The following is a 19,554-nucleotide window of genomic DNA, read 5'->3' as shown; positions in this document are numbered from 1 at the left end:
ATTAGGGGCTTTATATCAACATTAAAAATGTAGCAGCACCTATGATCAATACCACATGTCATTATTAAATACTTAAAATCTCTGAATACAATTTTCAAGTCTCTGGGCAGAAATCAAACTATATTCCTGAAGGAAAAATATACAATATGTTTGTAAGTGAATCCACTCATTCATACACAATCCCCTTCAAACTCCCAGATACACACACACACACACACACACACAGAGGCATATTCAGACATGCACACACACCCATCCACACTTGCACACACCCTGTCGGGTACTTCCATCTAACACCACAAATGCTTGCCTCAGTGAGGCTTATCAAGTTTATACTTTTATTATACTCTGAATAGAGATGATATTTAAAGAGCAGAGAAAATGACTATACAAAGGATTTATAGAACATTCATTTACATACTGGATATATTCTTTACAATATAAGAAAAGTAAAAATATCCACTACTAGGTAAGGCAGAGAAGGAGACAATGAGGTCTCTGATGCCGAGAATACACACGGAGACCCTTAAATGCGATGTGACTTAATACGTTTACAGGTTAACACTGGAGGAATACAGCATAGGTTAATGAGCAGGTTAACAGGCTCTGGCTATAAGGCTATGATACTAGTGGGGTGCAGTCCTTGTGCACAATCCAGGACAGTACCCCTGTGCCCATGGGCACCCCAGATGCCTGGGGATGTTCCTTCCCTGTCTGCCCAGAGCCAGTGTTGGCCGTGGGGCTGCCCAAGTTCTGAGCACAAAGTTCATGGACTTGTCTTGTTCCATTTTATGCATATGTAACACACTGTTGTACCAGCTCCTCAGAAACCAGGAAACTCGATTCCTTTCATTCCTTACTCCAGAGGGAGCCGGTTGCTGGGAGGAAACTTCCTTGACCACTGAGAGTAAAAGGCTCAGCTGCCAGTCAGTTTAAAAACCAAATGTCATGGCTTGGGTGGTCTGGACGAGGACAGCAAGGGGCGGGAGAAGGTCCCTCTGTGATTGGGGAAGTTGATGCTACTAAGTCCGGAATTCCTTATGAGCCCTTTCTTCCTCTGTCAGAATGATAAGGGACCTGGCTTGCAGCCTCTGGGTCAAACTTGTAGACCAGTATCTCAGGAGGAGGCCCCTTTGGGGGCCAGTACAAACCTCTGCTCCTCTTCACCGAGTTCTGCTGTAAATGAAAAACTGAAATGCTAGACACCCCCACCCCAGCAACCAAGGCATCAGGCCTCTGGGAGATGCCGGCGCGTTCTCCTTGGCCATGCCGCCATGCATCAGAGAAGAGGGTCCACAAGGACCAAGGCAAACATTTGGCACAAAAACGAGGCACTTGTGTTGGTGCATCACTAGGAGCTAAACAGTGGACTCACCCACCTGCTTTCACACACACACACTCACACACACAAACAGTGCCCACTGGATTCGGTGGATCCCACCTCTGCTGTCACTGACTGTCTCTGCCCCACTCTAGAAACAAAGAATCCACAGAGCACATTTCCAAACACTAGCGTGATGGCTGCTGCGGTGATTCCTGGTGTTTGAAGAGCTGGTGCTTGATTTGGGAAGTGGAGGAGATGGACAGTTCTCCGGGGATGGAGAGCTGCGGCGTGAACGTCTGGGGCGATGGGGAAGGAGACGGAGGCTTTATGACGATGCTGTGCAGCTCTGTCTCTTGCTCTGGGGAGCCTGCAGGACCACTGGCTTCTCCCAAACCTCTGACCACTGACAGATTCAGGTGGACAGACCTCCGCTTAGCAACATGCACATTGGCATAAACAGCATGCCCGATTTGGTGCCTAAGATGATGCAGAAGAGCTGGGAAACAGTGTTAGAACACCTCCCCTTGCTCAGGTGCCAGAACATATGGATCCCAATGGGAGGCAACAGGTGGGGTGGAGACAGATGAGCACTCCTGCAGGTGAACGGTTCTAGGGCGGTGATCTTTCCCAGGCCCCAAGACGGCTGAGGACAGCGATGCAGAGCAGGCCTGAGTCTCAAACTAATCGTGTCCCACCCCTCAAGACCTTCCTCCCCAGAAAGGCTGTATCTGCAGCCAGGAAACCACACGTGGATGGTCAAGCATTTGAAAGGCTGCTTGTGGAAACCAAATATGGATGGTCAAGCATTTGGAAGGCTGCTTGAGGCAAAGCCAGTTTTGGCAGCCGCCCTCGGGCAGTGACGGCTGAGAGCATGGCCAAAAGAGTCCACACTGTACTCCTGGTACATCTGACCGGGGGCAGACGCTCGTCTTAGAACCCTGACCTTGGCAGACGGCAGCATGTAGACACCAGTACAGCATAACAATGGCAAACTGTTATCATAAATAACGTGGCAAAAGTAAAATATAAATTATATGGAAATGAGGCTTTCCTCCTATCTTCTCACTTTCCCCTCTCACGGCCCAGTGCACCATTCAGATCTGGTATGTGAGCGGAGGTGGGGAGCTGTCCCCACACTTGGGCTCTGGCCTCACCGTGACCAATGTGACCTTTCTTGTCCTCGCCGCCCATCACATCGTCCCCTCGCCCACGATGCCATAGTGCTCCAGGAGGGCCTGACCTGCACGAACCTTCAACCAACATGCATCCCCTTCTCAGGTTAATCAATATCTCCATTGTGGGAGGACAGAGGCCCTGGCATGTCCACTGGCCAGGAGTGCTCTGACATGGCAGTGATGAGGCACTCAGGGTCACGGGGAGCGGGCTGGGCTCCCCTCCTTCCCATAAACACCAGAGTGCGAGGAACAGGGGTCCCCACGTCTCCTTGAATGGTTCTTTCCCAAGCGGGGACTGGATGGGAGCACCTGATGTCCAACTTCCTCTGCCCAGAAAGCACTGGGCTACAGAAATGCATCCATGAGCTGTGCCCCTCAACTGAGGCCACAGGCGGCAAGGTTGTTTGTTCTCATGTTTGAAAAGTCGGAGGAGCCCCTTTCCCTCCTGGTACTGGACTACCAAGGTCACGTCGGCCCCTCTGGAGTCTCTGGGCTGTGAGGGCTCAGATCTTCTTAGGGGAGCCGATCATGACCTTTGACACGAAGTTGACGATGGCGCTGGCCGGCTGCTCGGGGTCGTGCTCTGCAAACAGGTGGCACACGTTGTCCGTGGCGCTGCCCTGCTTCCGGGCCACAAATCCAAAGACTCTGCAACAGGAAAGGTGGGTCAGCATGCCAGCCGAGGCCCATCCCTCCCACAGGGTTCATGCCTCTGCTTCTTCCCTCACCATCATCGCCTCTAACTACCACCTCTCCAAAATCTCAGAACCATACCCCCTGCCAGACACCTGCCTGCACACCCCCTCCACGGCAGCAGGGAGGATGCTGTGCCCAGACTTCGCAGGGGAGGAACCTGAGGGGCAGGGCTGGGGAGGGCCGGCCATGAGACTGGGACCTGAACTGAAGACTTGGGTCTAGCCTGGCTGGAACCCTCCAGACCCGTCAGCTCCTGGGCACCAGTCCCGAGTCTTTGGGGAGGACCTTTGCTCCACCACAGGAGCTGCCTGTTCTCTCCTCACACCATCAGAGCAGACAGGCGCAGACAGGTACACACACTTGCGGATGCCAGCACCCCAGTCTCAGTTCCTGGGGTTAGGGGGGCTCTGCCTAGATGCCCACACTCCCAGCCACTGGGGCTGGAGGATGGGGCTGCTAAAAACACAACAGGGGCTCCCTGCCCGGGCCACATATGCAGGAGAGGAAACTGTTTAAAAGAACAGCACAATCTATTTTTTCTGAATAAGCTTTTGTGAGGCCCAAACAACACAATAACTACCATTATCCAAACCCAAATCCCTGGATTATCCCTTATCTAAGGTCCTTCTTCTCTTTCTCAGAGAAATGAAGGATGTTTTTATCTGACCTGAGTGGGTTCCACCCCACAGGAGGGACAGGCCGATGGCTCTCAAGCGACTCTCCAGGGCAGCACAGCCCACGCGTGGGGAGTGCAGTTGGTCCTAAGAGCCAGAGTTGGGGTGGCCCGGGGGTACTGCCCCTTCTGGGGGCCTGGGGAGGCCTCCTAGCACTTTATCAGATGCCGAGACAAAGCTACAAACACAAAATCGGAATCCCAGGCAAGGGCTCCTGTGGTGAGACTTTTGCGGTCATCAAATTTAGGTGACATGGAGATGCCCACCTGTGGGGGTGTAGACAGCTCTGGAGGATCTGAAGTTACAGGGGCACCAAGGCCGGGAGACAGCCGCGCTCCCTCTCATCTGGAAAGCTCTGATGCCTACTGCACCCACGCGGCCCTCCCTCCTAACACACCAACCCCCTCCTCAACTGCCGGAAACACCGTGCAATCTGCTTCATGCTATTTATACCCTATTTTATGGGTCAAATGGAAGTGTTGCTCATTCAGAGAAGAGCAAAAAGAAAAGTAAACCCTCGGCAGGCCGTTTCTGCATAAAAAGAACACTTGCATTTTTGTTTAAAGCCAAATTCAAACCCATAAGCACTATTTGTCATCTTCCTCTTTGGAGATCTGGAGTGGAGTGTCAACTGAGAGAGGATAAAGGCAGGCTGGCAACGTACCTCGAGCAAGGGCCGTCTGTGACCCACCTTGCAAATCAGAGAAAGAGAAGAGTCACGTTAATTTCTTTATTAACTTAAAAAGCCAAGGAAGCACGTGCATCGCTTAGTAGGGATACGGGCATCTTACTTTCTGTCCTGTGGATCCAGCGCACAGAAGATCACGCTGCTCACGGGGTAGTGTCTCCGGAAGAAGAGCCTGCAGGGACACAGGAGAGCATGAGCCCATCACTGGGGTCTTGCAGTGACAGTGCTGCCCTACGAGGGCCCCCCATGAGCAGGTTTGGGGGACAGAAGCCTATTTTATGCTTTTACTGGTCATCTGGGGAGAAGAGTAGAGCGTACATTTGTTAGAAATCAGCAGACATATGAAGCTTGGTGCTTGGGAAGGAGCAAGTCTTGGGGTGAAGGCAAGCACCGTGAGGAGCAAAATGGAGAAACTGCATCAAAGTGAGTGAGGCCTGGCCTTCCTGCCTTCATCCCAGGAAACCACCAACTGTCTAGAGCCTTAGATGACTGTCTGTGAAAAGGGCTTCAGTATAGCCCACCATTCTCCTGCAAGAGGAGCCCAGTCACCCCCAAGAGGGATCTAACGGCCTGCTGTAAACTGTGCACATTAAATCCACTGGGAGGTGCTGCTAACGCCAGGCCAGTACAGCGGCTGGGGGAACCACCAGAGGACCCCTCTGCACTGGTCCCAGCCCCAGTCACTCGTCCTTTGCTTCACGGCCAGCCCTCCCTGCTCCTCTGAGCTGGCCAGCCCCGTGTACCCCACTCCGGCTGGACAAGTGCCCCTTCCTCCTGAGGAAGGTGGTGTCCCCAGAGGCCAGCATGAGGGAGAGGCGCGGGCAGAGCCAGGCACCTTTCCATGGGGGATGCTGAGGACACAGCCCCCTTTATCCAGCATCAGCTGTACAGGCGTGCTCTGTCTCTGGCAAAAAAAAAGATCCTGAGTGCTGTGGGCGCAGCCCATCCCCGGGGTTTTGTAAGCACCCGGGGAAACTAGAGGTTCACAAAGAGCACACCGGTAGCAGAAGAAAATAGAGGCTGCAAAGGAAGGAGCCGTGCTGTCCCGCCTGACCCTGTGTCCACGCTTCGGCCGAGTCAGGCTGGCAGCTTGTGTCTATGTCATTCGAGTCACAAACATTCCAAGACACTTACCTCGGTGTAGCTTGAAAAGTGAGGGAACCGAATATAAGGCATGCGGGACCCGCTATGCGGACCACTCGGGTCAAAAGGGGAGTGAGGACCCCAATTTGAGTGGCAGAACTCACACCCCACCCCACACTCCCCCCCTCTTTCATCCTGAGAGCAGTGGTTCAGAGCCCCTCCCAAGCCCAGGACTAGCTCTGAAGCAGGGGTCATGCTGGGAAGAGCTCCTCGGGCACTGGGGCGGGCGCTGCCTTTCCAGCCGGCGTGGGGACTGGTGGCGGCCTACCCCTCGAAGCTCCTGCCACCACTCTGCTTTTAGGGCAGCTGATCGGGCTCCCTCATTAAGCACAGCAGGCTGTTTCCATAGCAATTAAAAAACTGCCTCTGAAATGCCTTTGATCCTGAGGTCAAAGGCTCTGCTCGTGGAAGGAGCATGTCTGCCATTGCTCTGTCCAGGCACCTAACCCTGCCCTGTGCTCCGGCTGGGGCTCCACAAGTGCCCCCCTCTCTATGAATCTGCGCATATGGAACCCATTCAGTGGCAGCTTGGAGGGAAGTCCCTAGAAACTGAAACAGCATCTGCCTAGATGCTGCCTAGATTTCAAATGTTGCTAACTAGGATACAGTACTGTATAGTATCTATATAATAGTTAATAATTATTAACATAAATTATTCTTTTATATTATATCTATTACATAATATATATTAACATTAACTACTGAAATAATATCTATCAAGGTCACACTCTTACCTGAAACAGGATAACCAACTGTTAGAAGTAATGACACTAAAGCAAAGATGAGGAGAGTCTATCATAGTCACTGTTTTTGAAGAAATGACTTATAAGATCTTTGCATTTGCAGATTGAGTATCAAAGAGATACTCAAAGATCTCTGTGTCTTTTTAAAAATTTTACTGATTCCTTAAAAAATCAGCATGTGGGCCAAATGTTAATAGTTTATATGTGTCTCTGAGGACATACTGAACATCAGGACAAAGCACAGACTGACCGGGTCATTGATTTGTTCCTGGACCGCAGAGCTCTGCCGGGGTGACCACCACATGTCAGGGGCCTGGGCAGAGCTGGTAGGAGGTCTAACCCCGGGTGAGGCCAGAAGCCTTGCCTGCCCACTCCAGCAGCCCGGCCGCTGGGCACACTCACTTTCTCTGGTTGTCCGTCAGGGTGATGCCCTGGGCTGACACCTTGAAGTGCACGACTGTAGACAAGGGAGGCGGCTCCTGGACTAGGGTCATGCTCAGGGCCTTCTGGATGGCTTGGTGGCCCGTGAGGGACTCCATCTCCACGGAGTTCAGGTACCACACATTGCAGGCTGGAAGACACAGGGGAAAGGGGAGTTAATGCGTTTGCCAGACACAAGGGCCCTGGGGCTTATGAATGACGTGCATAAATTCGTGGCCAAGTGTATCTGAGGCAAGCGCCCTTTATTTCTAATTCCAAAGGCGTGGAGAGTGAGTGACTCAGAGACACACACACCAGCACTGGAGCCAAGGAGACTTCACCCACTGGTCAGGATGCGTTTCCACCTCTGCTGCATTATTTATACCTGGCATCCCTGGGGGGATGGGGGGACTGGAGGCACCTCCTCAGTCTCAGTGTGGGTCCAGGTGGGACAAGAGCCCAACCACACCTGCAGTTAAGGAAACATCCTGAGAGGGGAGCATGCCATCTGGAGCCTAAATATCCACCCTGCATGGAGTTCTAAAAGCACAGGCATCCAGAAAGAGCTGTTGAGAACGAATGACTTGCAGTGACACAGAATACAGTCTGCAGGCAAAGAGCTAGGACAGCCTGTCCCATCCCCACACTGCGGGGGGCTGAGGGCTTGTCCATTACCATCACCCCTTGGAGAGGCAAATAGCTGATTGTGAATGAGGCTTTGTAAACAGCCTGAAGGCCTTTTGAGCATAGCTCCCTGCATAAGTTAATGGGTTGTTGTGACCATGGGAATTCAGACTCTGCCTCAAGTTCAGTTGTGTAGGAGCCGAGATCTTGCCTGGCTACTCCCCAGGGATGTGTCCCCCCCAGGAACGGAGCTGCTCCCATTCCCCACTCTGCCAGATGCAGCTCGGAGAGTGAGTAGGGATATCTTCACTCCATCTCTAAAGGCCTCTAGATAGTCACTAAACAGAAGTGAAAGTGCTTTCCTGTGACTGTAGCTGTTAACCAGGCTATGTCCCCACCCAGGCTGTCTACCTTTGGGAGAGTCTCCCTGGAGGCCTGGCCAGGAACTGGCTCCGCCTCCACCCCAACTTCTGAGACTGGGCAGCAGTCACATCTGTTGGCAGGTGCGCTGTCACATGACGAAGGTGGGTTAAGAAGAACAGAAATAAAGTACAGTGCCCCTGGTGTCAAGATGCAGGGCACACCCACAAGAACCCTGTGGCTTGGCTGATTCATGTCAATGTATGACAAGACCCACTGAAATGTGAAGTAATTAGCCTCCAACTAATTAAAAAAAAAAAAAAAAAAAAGAACCCTGTGGCTTGTCCACAGCCCTTTTAAGCTGGGATCGCTACGACTGCGCCTAATGCTGCAAAAATGGCCTGGCCTGAAACTAATAAACAATTACATCAAGGCTGCAGGATATAAGGTAAATATACAAGTTAATCACTTCCCTAAGAACAAGAGGAATTTGGAGTTAAAAACACAATCCCAATTTATATTAGCACCCCCAAAATGAAATAGGTATAAGTCTAATAAAATATTGTATATACAAGATCTATATAAGGAAAACTACAAAACTCCCACTAATAAAAGCAAAGAACTAATCTAAATATTCCACATTCATGAATAGGAAAACTCAATACATAATTAAGATGTCAGTTCTTCCCAACGTGATCTGTAGAGGCAATGAAATCCCCATCTAAATTCCAGCAACTTACTCTATGGGTATGAACAAACCTACTCTAAAGTTTATACAGAGAACAAAAGACCCAGGAAATCAATACAATATTGAAGGAGAAGAACCAAATGAGAGGACTGATACTATTAATACTTGACTTTAAGACTTACTATAAAATGTCAGTAATCAAGACAGTGTGGTATTGGTGAAACAATAACACAAATAGATGAATGGAACAGAATAGAGGGTCCAGAAATAGACCCACATAAATGTAGTCAGTTGATCTTTGACAAAGGAACAAAGGAGATACAATGTAGCAAAGACAGTCTTTTCCCACAAATGGTTCTGGAACAACTGGACATCCACATGCAAAAACAATCAATCCAGACACAGACCTTAAACCCACCACAAAAATTAACTCAAAATAGAACAGACGTAAATGTAAAATGTAAACTATAAAACTCTTATAAGACAGGAGAAAACTGAGATGACTTTCGTGATAACTTTCTAGATACAAAAGACATGATCCATGAAAAGAAGTATTGATAAACTGGGCTTCATTAAAATTAAAAACTTTTGCTCCGAGAGACACTGTCAAGAGGATGAGAAGACAAGCTGCCTCCTAGGACAAAGTATTTGCAAAAGACAAATCTCACAAAGAACTGTCACCAAAATATATAAAGAACTCTTAAAATTTAACAATAAGAAAACAAACAACCCTATCGAAAAATGGACAAACAACCTTAACAGACACCTTACCAAAGAAGATATGAAGATGGCAGACAAGTACATGAAAGCTGCTCCACGCCATGTCATTGGGAAGATGCAAATTTAAATGACAATGAGATACCACTAACCACCTATTTTGAATGCACCAAAATCCAGGACACTGACAACACCAACTGCTGGGAGGGTGTGGAACAGGAGGGAGTCTCATGCATTGCTGTGGGAATGCAAAATGGTGCAGCCACTTGGGAAGACAGTTTGGTGGTTTCTCATAAAATAAACATACTCTTACCATCTGATCCAGCAACTGTGCTCCTTGATACTTATCCAAAGGAGTTGACAATTACGTCCACATGAAAACCTGCATGTGGATGTTTATAGCAGTTTTATTCACAATTACCAAAATATATAAGCATTCAAGATGTCCTTCAGTGGGTAAATGGATAAAGCGTGGTATATCCAGACAATGGAATATTATTCAGCACTAAAAATGAAACAGCTCTAAGGCCCTAAAAAGACATGGAGGACTCTTAAATGCATAATACTAAGTGAAAGGATGCAATCTGAAAAGGCTCCACATACTGTATGATTCTAATCATATGACATCTGGAAAAGTGAAACCAAAGACAATAAAAGGATTGGTTTGCCAGGATTTGGGAGGAGGGATGAGCAGGTGGAGCATAGAGGATGTTTAGGGCAGTGAAACTATTCTGTGTGATACTACAATGATGGGTACATGTCATTAAACACTTGTCCAAAACCATGGGCTTCCCAGGTGGCGCTCGTGGTAAAGAACCCACCTGCCAATGCAGACATAAAAGACTCCAGTTCGATCCCTGGGTCTGAAAGAACCCCTGGATGAGGGCATGACAACCCACTCCAGTATTCTTGCCTGGGAATTCTCCACTGACAGAGGAACCTGGCGGGCTAGAGTCCATGGGGTCTCAAGGGGTAGGACACAAATGAAGCGACTTAGCACGCACGCATGGAATGTACACCAGGAGTGAACATTAATGTAAACTATGTCATCTCCGGATGACTGAGATGGGTCAGTGTAGGTTCATCAACTCTAACAAATGTCCCACCTGACAGAGGATGTTGTTAATTGAGAGAGACTGTGTCTATGTGTGGGGGCAGGGGGTATATGAGAAACCTCTGCAGCACCCTCTCAATTTTGCTGTGAACCCAAAACTGTGCTAAAAAATAAAATCTATTGATAAGAAAACAGTGCTCCCAGTAGCTCGCTGTCTGGGGGTTGGTGTCAGCCTGGGTCAAACTGTGGACTCATTGATCACTTTACTATATATCTGCTGGAGGCGCACATTACCCACAGTCTATCTGACCATTTCCCTGAATGAAACACAGGCTGTGACTTTTATACCACTGAATTTGGTCTTGTTCCGCCTGTGGGGTCCTGGCCCGGCTGCCAGGACACTTGCCCCGCCGCTCCCCACCCAGCCCTGTGGTGGGTTCTACAGAAAGAAGCCTCCCCTGACACACCAAGGAAAGGAACCCAGACTGCAGGCAAGAAAGGAATCCCATCTCTGCCCAGGAGCCAGCAGGACAGGAAAACACATCGAGGACTGACCTGCCCCCTGCTTCAGCAGCTCGGCCGCAGAGTTGGCCGCCGTTTGCTGAGGATTTTCGGCTATTTCCTCCAATGGATCTGTAGGAAGAAGGAGCAAGAAAATGCATGACAATGTGGATGCTCATGACTGCGTCCCGGAGGGTGACAGACAGGCTCTGCAGAGCTGGGCCTTCCTCCTGGCGACAAGAGCTGCACCCAGAGAAGCCATCATCACATTTCAAGCAAAATCTGGGATGGCACAGGCCAGAAAATTACCCTTCTCATCTAAGAATTAATTTATATGAACAATTACATTTTGAAAGGTAAATCACATCTGCCTATATTTTAAATTAATCATCTTTATGGAACATAACGCAATTATGTGAATTTGAGATGGCCTAGGAAAGCAGGGATAGGCCATATGCTATGGGTGCTATTTTTAAAAGTACTTTTCTCATGGATAGTTTGAAACAAACACAGAGGTAAAGAGAATAGTTCATCTAGCACCTAAAGTCAAAAATATCAACATTTTTCTGATTTTGTAGAATTATAAAAATGAAATGTAAATGACCTTGCAGGTCTGTGAGTCCAAGCATTTTATACTTCTGAGCTACAGAATCTTTGCTCCACAAGAGCTTTTCACAAAGCCATGATATAAAGATATGAGCGGAGGCTGAAGGGGCAGTGGGTCACCTCTTCTTACCTGACCTGACCTATTCAGGGTTTACCCAGATACATGTGATGGAAAGGAAGTTTTGGTCTGATTTTTCTCACTGAATTTCTATGGATTCCAACATCCTGTGCATGACCCCACACAGAGAGCCAGAGAAGCCCAGGGGCCCCGGCAGCGTACCTCTATCCGGAATGAGCAGTTTGCAGGGCAAAGCCAAGGGCGTAATGGAATGCTGACACACCAAAGCCGTCAGGCTCCCTGTGAATGGGTGAAGAGCAGACAGGAGTGAGCACAGCCCTAAATACTGCATTGCTCAGCCAATTCATCTACTGAAAGGAGGCTGCTGTAAAGGATGACACCTTATATTTTCAGCAACCTGCATACTCCATAACCGTGGGAATTTGTGCAAAGCTTCAATGGAGTAGCAAGTTCAGCAGACGGCGAAGGGGCAGGTAACGGGAACTACAGATGATTCTCACCAAAGATATGCCATTGCCAATTTATAAAGAACAAGTCACACAGTCTGCTGATTCTGAGACCGCTCCCACTGGCACCACCGAATCATCTCTGTAAGGTGATGCCTTGGTTTGCTCAAGCTCTGCTTGTGAGTGCATGCCATCTTTTGGACACGCCTGCAGGGTCAAAAAATATCTCTTCTCACCGGGAATCTGTGCTTTCCTTGTGCCTGGTGGACTCCCAACCTTGTCCATAATTCTCTGTTCACTTGCACGGACCATACCTGATGGAACCTGCATTTCCAATCCTAGCACGGTGCATTTTATTTGCCTAGTTTTAAGAATGCTTTTAAGAACAATTTCATATCCAGTTTATTTTAGAAATGATAATTGAGGGATCTAAAAATGGGGATGAAAAGTAGATGCTCTGAGTGAAGCCCCAGCAGAGTGATGGACCAAGCAGAGGGAGCTCATGGGTTCAGACACCATGTCAGGTGCTCAGCCACTTACCGAAATATGGTTCATTGGAGCACCCTTTCAACCGCACTCCTTTTGGGGTGCACTCAATCAAAAAATGCCGAACAAGTTCATTGGCCAAATCTCCAGCTGTGGGGAGAGATTTAAAAGAAAGAGAAGAGTATTTTTTAAAATGAGAGAATGGAAGGATGAGAGAGCACAAAGGAGAATCTGGCCCCTGCAACAGGTAGGTTGCCAATAACCACTCCAGGAATAGCAGCTGGATTACAGGACAGTGGCTGAGCACTGCCTGGATGGACAGCTAGAACTCCCTCCAGTGACCATGACTGGAGGTGGAGGAATCCTTGGGAAAGAGCCTCAAACATTCTGTGGAATTCCCAGTTATGGGAATGAGCAGCTACGAACTAAGAACATGGACCTCCAGCTCCTTCACCTCCTAAGAAGACAGCTTAGAAGGACCCAGACACAGCATGATGTCCAAGAATGAATCACTGGAAAGAGCTGGACGGGTGCCAGAGTTCTGGGTAAGATTTAGCCAGGAGTCAGGTACCCAAGCCCTTCCTGAAAGCAAGCCCTCTAATCATACTGCTACTACAGTGTGTTCATGCCAGCCCACAAGCCCAAAAAGAAAGTGCATCCTGAAAAACCACAGAACGGCAAACCGTCTGGTGGTGGAAAAGTACAAACAACAGAAGAGAAAGAAGTCACTGCTCTGTGCTAATGAATCCCGCAGACCCTCACGCTGTGCTGTGTCTCTGTCCTACCTCCTTCAGCACCCTCCCTGGGAATGTGTCTCCATGGGATCGGGTTTCCATGGGAAGGTGTCTGCTGTAACTTCTAACATTTCTGATGGCCGGATCTGCTAGAGGCAGATTTGGGCCCCCCACCTGGCCCACAGCAGGTTCCCTGATAATGCTTATTATAAACAACAGTGACAAGTATCAACATCAGTGTCAGCATTTCACAGGGGCAGTATAGCTAGTAGGAAAGGAAATTATCAGATTCCATAAAAGGCAGTACTGAATAAAAATGGGGAAAAGAACATTTTGCCATTCAGCTGTGGGAGGAAAATGATCCATGGCTTCTAAACTGAAGGGAGATCCAGAGTGTGGTCTGGATGCCGGTGGTGAGAAGTGACTCAGTGGGGAAACCAGCTGTGTAGGGGTTTGGAGAACAGCCCCCGCCACACGTCTGTCGCTGTTCTGTCTCCGGGGTACCAGGGGTGGCTGGTGACTGCTGGGCTTTTTCCTGCTTTAGTCAACTCTCCTCTCAGATCTGTCCTTACACTGTGAAATCCAAATGCCAGATCCAAGGGCTGGTTGAAGACTTGGCAGCCAGATAAAATTTCACCAAGAGGACACCAGCAATGCTGCATGTCCAGAAATATGCTATTCTAAAATCCTCTATTTTGTTGCCTTCGCCTGAAGACTGAGTCAATATTGACCTTAGAGGCAGGATGCACGCCTGGAAGTTAAGAATTATACACCACCATCTGTATTTCCAAAAAAGACAACACATGCAGGAACAAAAAGTTTTGACCTAGCTTTGAAAGCTCCACCTGAACACCAAGGGGGCAGAATCTGTGCTCATTCTGGTCCACCCTCCCCTCACCCAGGTGAGCCCAGGTGCCCCAGGAAGAGTCATGTGACCTGCTGACATTCCAGCCCACAATCTCCATTTAGGGGAAAAGAATCTTTTCCTTTTCCTTAGAGTTTGTGGTATAGTTGGTTAAAAAAAAAAAAAAAAAAGCAGAGGGCAGGATGAGATTAAAAAAAAAAGAAGAATCCAGAAGCCATATATTAGGGGACAGAGGAAGGGAGAAAGTCTATTGCTTTGTTGGGAACCAAGCTTGTCCTTGAGGGAGCAGTGAGAAAAGACCTGTTGATATTATGTTTGAAAGGGTGCTTATCAGCATGAGCTCAGGAATTTTTTTCGACAGGTTTCATGAAGAACCTGCCTGCTAGTGTAGGAGATGTAAGAAACATGAGTTCTATCCTGGGTTGGGAAGATCCCCTGGAGGAGGAAATGGCAACCCACTCCAGTATTCTTGCCTGGAGAGTTCCATGGACAGAGGAGCCTGGTGGGCTGCAGTCCGCAGGGCTGCAAAGTTGGACACGACTGAGTGACTAACACTTTCACTTTTCACATTGCCTAGCTCAGGTCCTAGAGAGAAGGAGTGATACTCTGATACCAAAGAGCAAACCTAGAGATTAGATTTGGTTTCTAGATACTATTCATTCCCCAATATAAAGAACCAAGGATCTTTTAGAGAAATGGTTGGAGGAGGGAAAGTACAAGGTAAGCCTAAAGCACACTTGCTTTCAGAAAGCTGGAGCACTCACGGGCTAACAGGGGTATCTCAGAAGGACACGGGGTCACTGGAAGGGCCTTAAGTAGTTAAATCCAGTATCCTTGGAAACCAAAAAGCCATGGTGGTGATGGATTATGAAACACAGAAAAGGGCACATAGGGGCTTCCCCACAAGGTTGTCACCTGTGGTTGGATACATGTGTGTCGGCTTCATAATAATGTTTACCTATGCATGTAGGCATGGCAAACTCTTTTGTACCTGGTTATGTTCCTGACTGAAAACATCTCAAAGGTCAGAAGAAGCCCTGCCTGCACTACACATTATTCAGCTTAGAATGTGCCACCAGTGCAGTGTTGGACAAGAGACGGAGGAAGTCTTTGTCCTTTCCCCTGGGAAGGGAGAGTCTAAAGACTTCAGGCTTGCACTGGCCTCATCTTCAATCCATCAAAATACTCTACAGGGTGTAGGAACAAGAACCATGTATATACTGTATGCCACTTTCTATGTAAGAGAAAAGGAAAAATGCCTATTCATGTGCACTGAATAGATAGTGAGAAGACAGAGGAATTTATTACAGATGTGTACCCACAGGAGGCAAGAGGGGACTGAGGCAGACAGGGCTGAAAATGGAAACAAAGACTCCTGATCAGAGGCCTTGCTTCACTGCTCTGTTATCTGAACACTGGGATGGATCACCCATCAAAACAAGTTAAAAAAAAAAAAGAAAAAGGAAATTAAAAAAAATTAACCTTTCTTCTTGAGCTAGGACAGTACTTACTAAAATACACCTGAAAAAAAATCAATACTAAGAGGAAAACCTATGAGTGCTGTTGCAGGTCATCCACCACCTCAGGGGGACGAAGGGAACTGGCAGGCGAGGGCCCGCTGAGCCGAGCAGGACCCACCTTTCTTGTTCATCTGCAGCACAGAGGGCGGCGGTGTGGCCACCTTCATGGCCAGGCCGTAGGCGCCTCGGAAGGAGTGGCTGTCCCTGACGATGAAGGACCCGGGCTCTTTGTCCTTCAGCATGGCAATGGCTGCGGAGGGGAGCAGAGAGACGTGAGTGTCTGCAGGGGACGCCACGGCCTGACCCCACTTATGGCCATGACAAGCGTAAGGGAGCCTGCAATGACCCGAAGTTCCGTGGGGGCCTGACTGTAAAAGACACAGGGGCACAGGGTGGCCCGTCCTTCAGATCACAAAGGTGCTGCCTCCACACTCAACTCCTGTTAACCCCGCAGCATCTTTGAAGCCCAAGCAACGACCCAACCTGACAGCCCAGGAAGTCGAGGCCCCCTGGTTCCCGCCAGCCCAGGCCTCCACACACAGCACGCGGGGCACGGGGTCAGGCAGGGCAGCCCCTGGTCCCCGCCGTGGCCCCGTTCTACGGCTCCCTGCGTGGCATTGTTCTTAGAGATTCTGGAACATGCGCTTCCAACTTTCCATAGGAGGAAAGAAATTTCCAATCATACTTTCTGAAGACTGTGGATATGCCCCCAAAGTTACTGAATATTTAATAAAGTCCCAAGACTTGGCCCGGGGGATGGCCGTAGGTGGCCCTCCGTCCCGCGGCTCTGAGGCAGGGGTGGTGACTGTGGCCAGTTGTTTCCAGTCTGGACGAGGCTGTGAACCCCTGTCTGATGTGGCCAGTGAGGGCCATGAAATGCACCTGGCGCTGCCCCTGCCATCAGCCCCAGTGAGGCTGGAACACAGGGAGCTCTAATATCCCTCCCCTTGCAGCTCAAAGTCCGGCCTCCCAGGTCCTGGGCTCAGGATACAGGAAAAAAGAGGGATGGGTTAGCGTCACAGTATCCTAAAGTTGATGCGCGCCAGACACCAGTGAGAATTTTCTCCAGTAACCAGAACACCTCTGAAGATTTCTTTTATACATTTTACGAAAAGAAAACTAGGGATTTAAAGTATAAAGCACTACATAATGATAGCCATGGGAATGCCGCCTTTCTGTAGAGCCCAAGGCCCTGTCTGGAGTAGAATGGACCGGACATTAACCCGGGAGTGGCTGGAAGCACCGTCAGCAACAGGAAATAACCCCAGAGAGCCCCCTGTTCCAGGCCCTCTGTATACCCTGACTCCAGCCCCACCCCTACAACATGGCATTTGCTTGGTTGCAGACAAAACAGGTTCTTCTACACCTTCTTCCATGCACTGCCCCAGCCCCTGGCAGAACAGGCCCTAAGCATGAGCTTATGCACATGGTGGGGAAGAAGCAGAGGAAAGCACACGCTCTCTAAGGGGAGGGGGTCTGGCGTGCCCCAGGGGTGCAAGTCTGACACGTGGAGCCACAGCCTACGTGCTGCTCTGGCACCCCAAGACGGGTGGGGAGCAGACACCAGACCCCAGGTCCGTGCAGCAGGTCTTGTCTCATAGCATGTTTTCTGATTATGGGGGCTGAACACGCTATTTTTTTAAAATAGGGGAAAGATCACTTACAGAAGTTATCTTTTTCAATTGTGACAACCTCACCAGAGCCTTTTCTTTGTAAGTCATGATTTTACTTCACTGTGGTACAAAGAAGTGCCCCGGCCTCGTGGGCAGCAGACTTCTGGGTGGCGGAGGGAAGGCTGGCTCCTCTCTGGCCCATTCTCCCCTCTCAGGCCTCCCCTTCTTCACCCATCACCAGGCCACCTGGGCACAAGAGAGCCTGAGGGCCATGCTGGACTCATTGTTTCTGAAACAGAAATGAACCCTTGCTGGGTTGTGTGAAGGAGCTAGCGTACCTCCAGGGGCAAGGCCAGGTCTGCTGCGTGGCTGCAGGGGCAGCAGCCGTATCCTTATCACCTCTCTCCCTGCAACTGGAGCTTTCCAGGACGCTGGAGCAGAGATCAGAGAGCCCAGCTGGTACAGTCATACTTAATTTCTACTTTAGGCTTTCCCTGGTGGCACAGTGGATACAAATCCGCCTGCCGATGCAGGGGACACGGGTTCAACCCCTGGTCTGGGAAGTTTCCACATGCCGTGCTCGGAGCAACTAAGCCCGTGAACCACAACTACTCAGCCCAAGTGCTGCAAGTACTGAAGCCCGAGCACCCAGAGTCTGTGCTCCACAACAACAGAAGCCACCACAATGAGGAGCCCATGCACCGCCGCAATGAAAAGTAGCCCTGGCTCGCTGTAACTAGAGAAAGCCTACATAAAGCAACGAAGACCCAGTGCAGCCCAAAATAAATAGATTAAAAAAATTTTTCTACTTTACTTTGGAGCCCCTTTTCTCCTGAGGTTTTTATGTTCACCTTTTAAAAAACTCCCAAGGAACTAACCTTTCCATAGTAATATGTAAACAGCTGTGCCCCAAAACAGGCTACAGGTTTTCTCCCCCTCCTGCATCTCCCTGAAATTTCATCACAGTTTTTCCAGAAAACGGCACATCCCAGCAATTACAACAAAACCCACAGGAGTCTTTCTTCCATTTGGTGAAGTTGGCACACCCACCAGAGCATTCGTCTGTGTAGGTGTTGTCCGCACAAAATATCCAGAAAATAGAAGAGGTTCCGCTTTTGGAGTTCAGCTGGAAAAATCAAAGCCCCACGCACATATTAGCTATTTTGAGGTGGGGTCCACCCCAAAGAAATATTTTTGAATGCATGGCTAAGGTGGCTCAGACGGTAAAGAATCCACCTGCAGTGCGGGAGACCTGGGTTGGATCTCTGGGTTGGGAAGATCCCCTAGAGGAGGGCATGGCAAGCCATTCCAGTATTCTTGCCTGGAGAATCCCATGGACATAGGAGCCTGGCGGGCTACAGTCCATGGGGTCGCAAAGAGTCGGATATAAATGAGTGAATAAGCACAGCAAGATTAGGCAAATGACAACAATGACTCCCACTGCCTAGCAGATGCCGGCAAGGGAGGCTCCCTCCACCCAGATACTCTCCCCAACACGCTATGAGGCAGGCTGTGCCATCCCTGTCTTCCAGGACCTGCCGGGTGCACTCCAACCAAGCCTGCCTCTTCATTCAGAGAAGGAGACAGTCCAGCCCAGTCTTCACCCTGGTCTGAAAGGCTGAGTCGCTAGAGTAGGGTGGTCTGTTTAGAATACTCTAGAACAAGGTCCTCAACGAGCACCTCTCAGGGTCTGTGAGCTGGATGAGCCACTGGGCACTAGAGCTAAGGGGACTCTTGCAACCAGAGCAGGGAGGGGACAGGAACGGAGCATCTGGCCACACCAGAGCCTGAGACGTGGTGAGCACCCACAACACAAAGGCCAATTCAGGGACTCAGAAGCCGCTCCAAGCCAAGAGGGTTCCCCCCACACGACATGACAATGGGTCCATTGAGCTCATGGGAAGAAAGGCACATTCTTACCATTTTTATTATCTGCCTAATTGAGTATAAGAATTTCTATGAAAAAGTTGGACGGCGCTGTTTCCCAGCCATTTAACTATTCACATCCAGGCATTTCTGAGGAATTCCCCAGGAGAGCAGTTCTCACTTTCTTCCCCAAGTTGAGATCCCAGCACAGAGCAGCAGTTCACCATGTGTTTAGCATGCCTGGCCGCTGGAAGACCAGCCATCCCCTTTCTCACCCCCAGCCACCCTGGGGAACCGCCTTCCCGGGCATCCTGACCGGCATCTGCCCGCCCCCTAGCCAGTTCCATGTCATCCTCTCCGAGAGAGGCCTGGGAGTGATGAGCCCACAGGCATCACCTCCAGGGAGGACAATAGCACCTCGGAGGGACCCCAGGAATTTCTGCTGAAGGAGTGAGTGCTGATTGCCTAAGGTCCTGTCCCAGAGGGCCCACCACCAACGGCATGCCAGCTTCCTTCTGGGACATCTCTTACA

The 19,554-nt window shown here is 49.5% G+C and overlaps 1 protein-coding gene across 7 annotated transcripts in view; it reads right to left on the bottom strand.

Annotated features, from left to right (window-relative positions):
* Window positions 1-315: 315 nt before the first annotated feature.
* The window catches only part of TNS3 (tensin 3), a 219,242-nt gene continuing 200,003 nt past the window's right edge, over window positions 316-19,554 (bottom strand). For all 7 annotated transcript variants that reach the window (XM_065939891.1, XM_065939887.1, XM_065939884.1 and 4 more), the window contains 8 exons: window positions 15,662-15,793; window positions 12,479-12,574; window positions 11,694-11,771; window positions 10,862-10,939; window positions 6,846-7,014; window positions 4,661-4,729; window positions 4,534-4,560; window positions 316-3,147 (listed from right to left, as the gene is read on the bottom strand). In XM_065939891.1, the coding sequence (XP_065795963.1) occupies window positions 3,003-3,147; window positions 4,534-4,560; window positions 4,661-4,729; window positions 6,846-7,014; window positions 10,862-10,939; window positions 11,694-11,771; window positions 12,479-12,574; window positions 15,662-15,793 (794 nt within the window). In that variant the 3' untranslated portion in view covers window positions 316-3,002. The remainder of the gene's footprint in view (window positions 3,148-4,533; window positions 4,561-4,660; window positions 4,730-6,845; window positions 7,015-10,861; window positions 10,940-11,693; window positions 11,772-12,478; window positions 12,575-15,661; window positions 15,794-19,554) is intronic.

This window comes from Muntiacus reevesi, chromosome 6, assembly GCF_963930625.1.
Source record: "Muntiacus reevesi chromosome 6, mMunRee1.1, whole genome shotgun sequence".
NCBI classification, from domain to species: Eukaryota; Metazoa; Chordata; class Mammalia; order Artiodactyla; family Cervidae; genus Muntiacus; species Muntiacus reevesi.
Note: the sequence above shows the minus strand (reverse complement) of the source record. Positions and strands in the feature narration are given on the sequence as shown.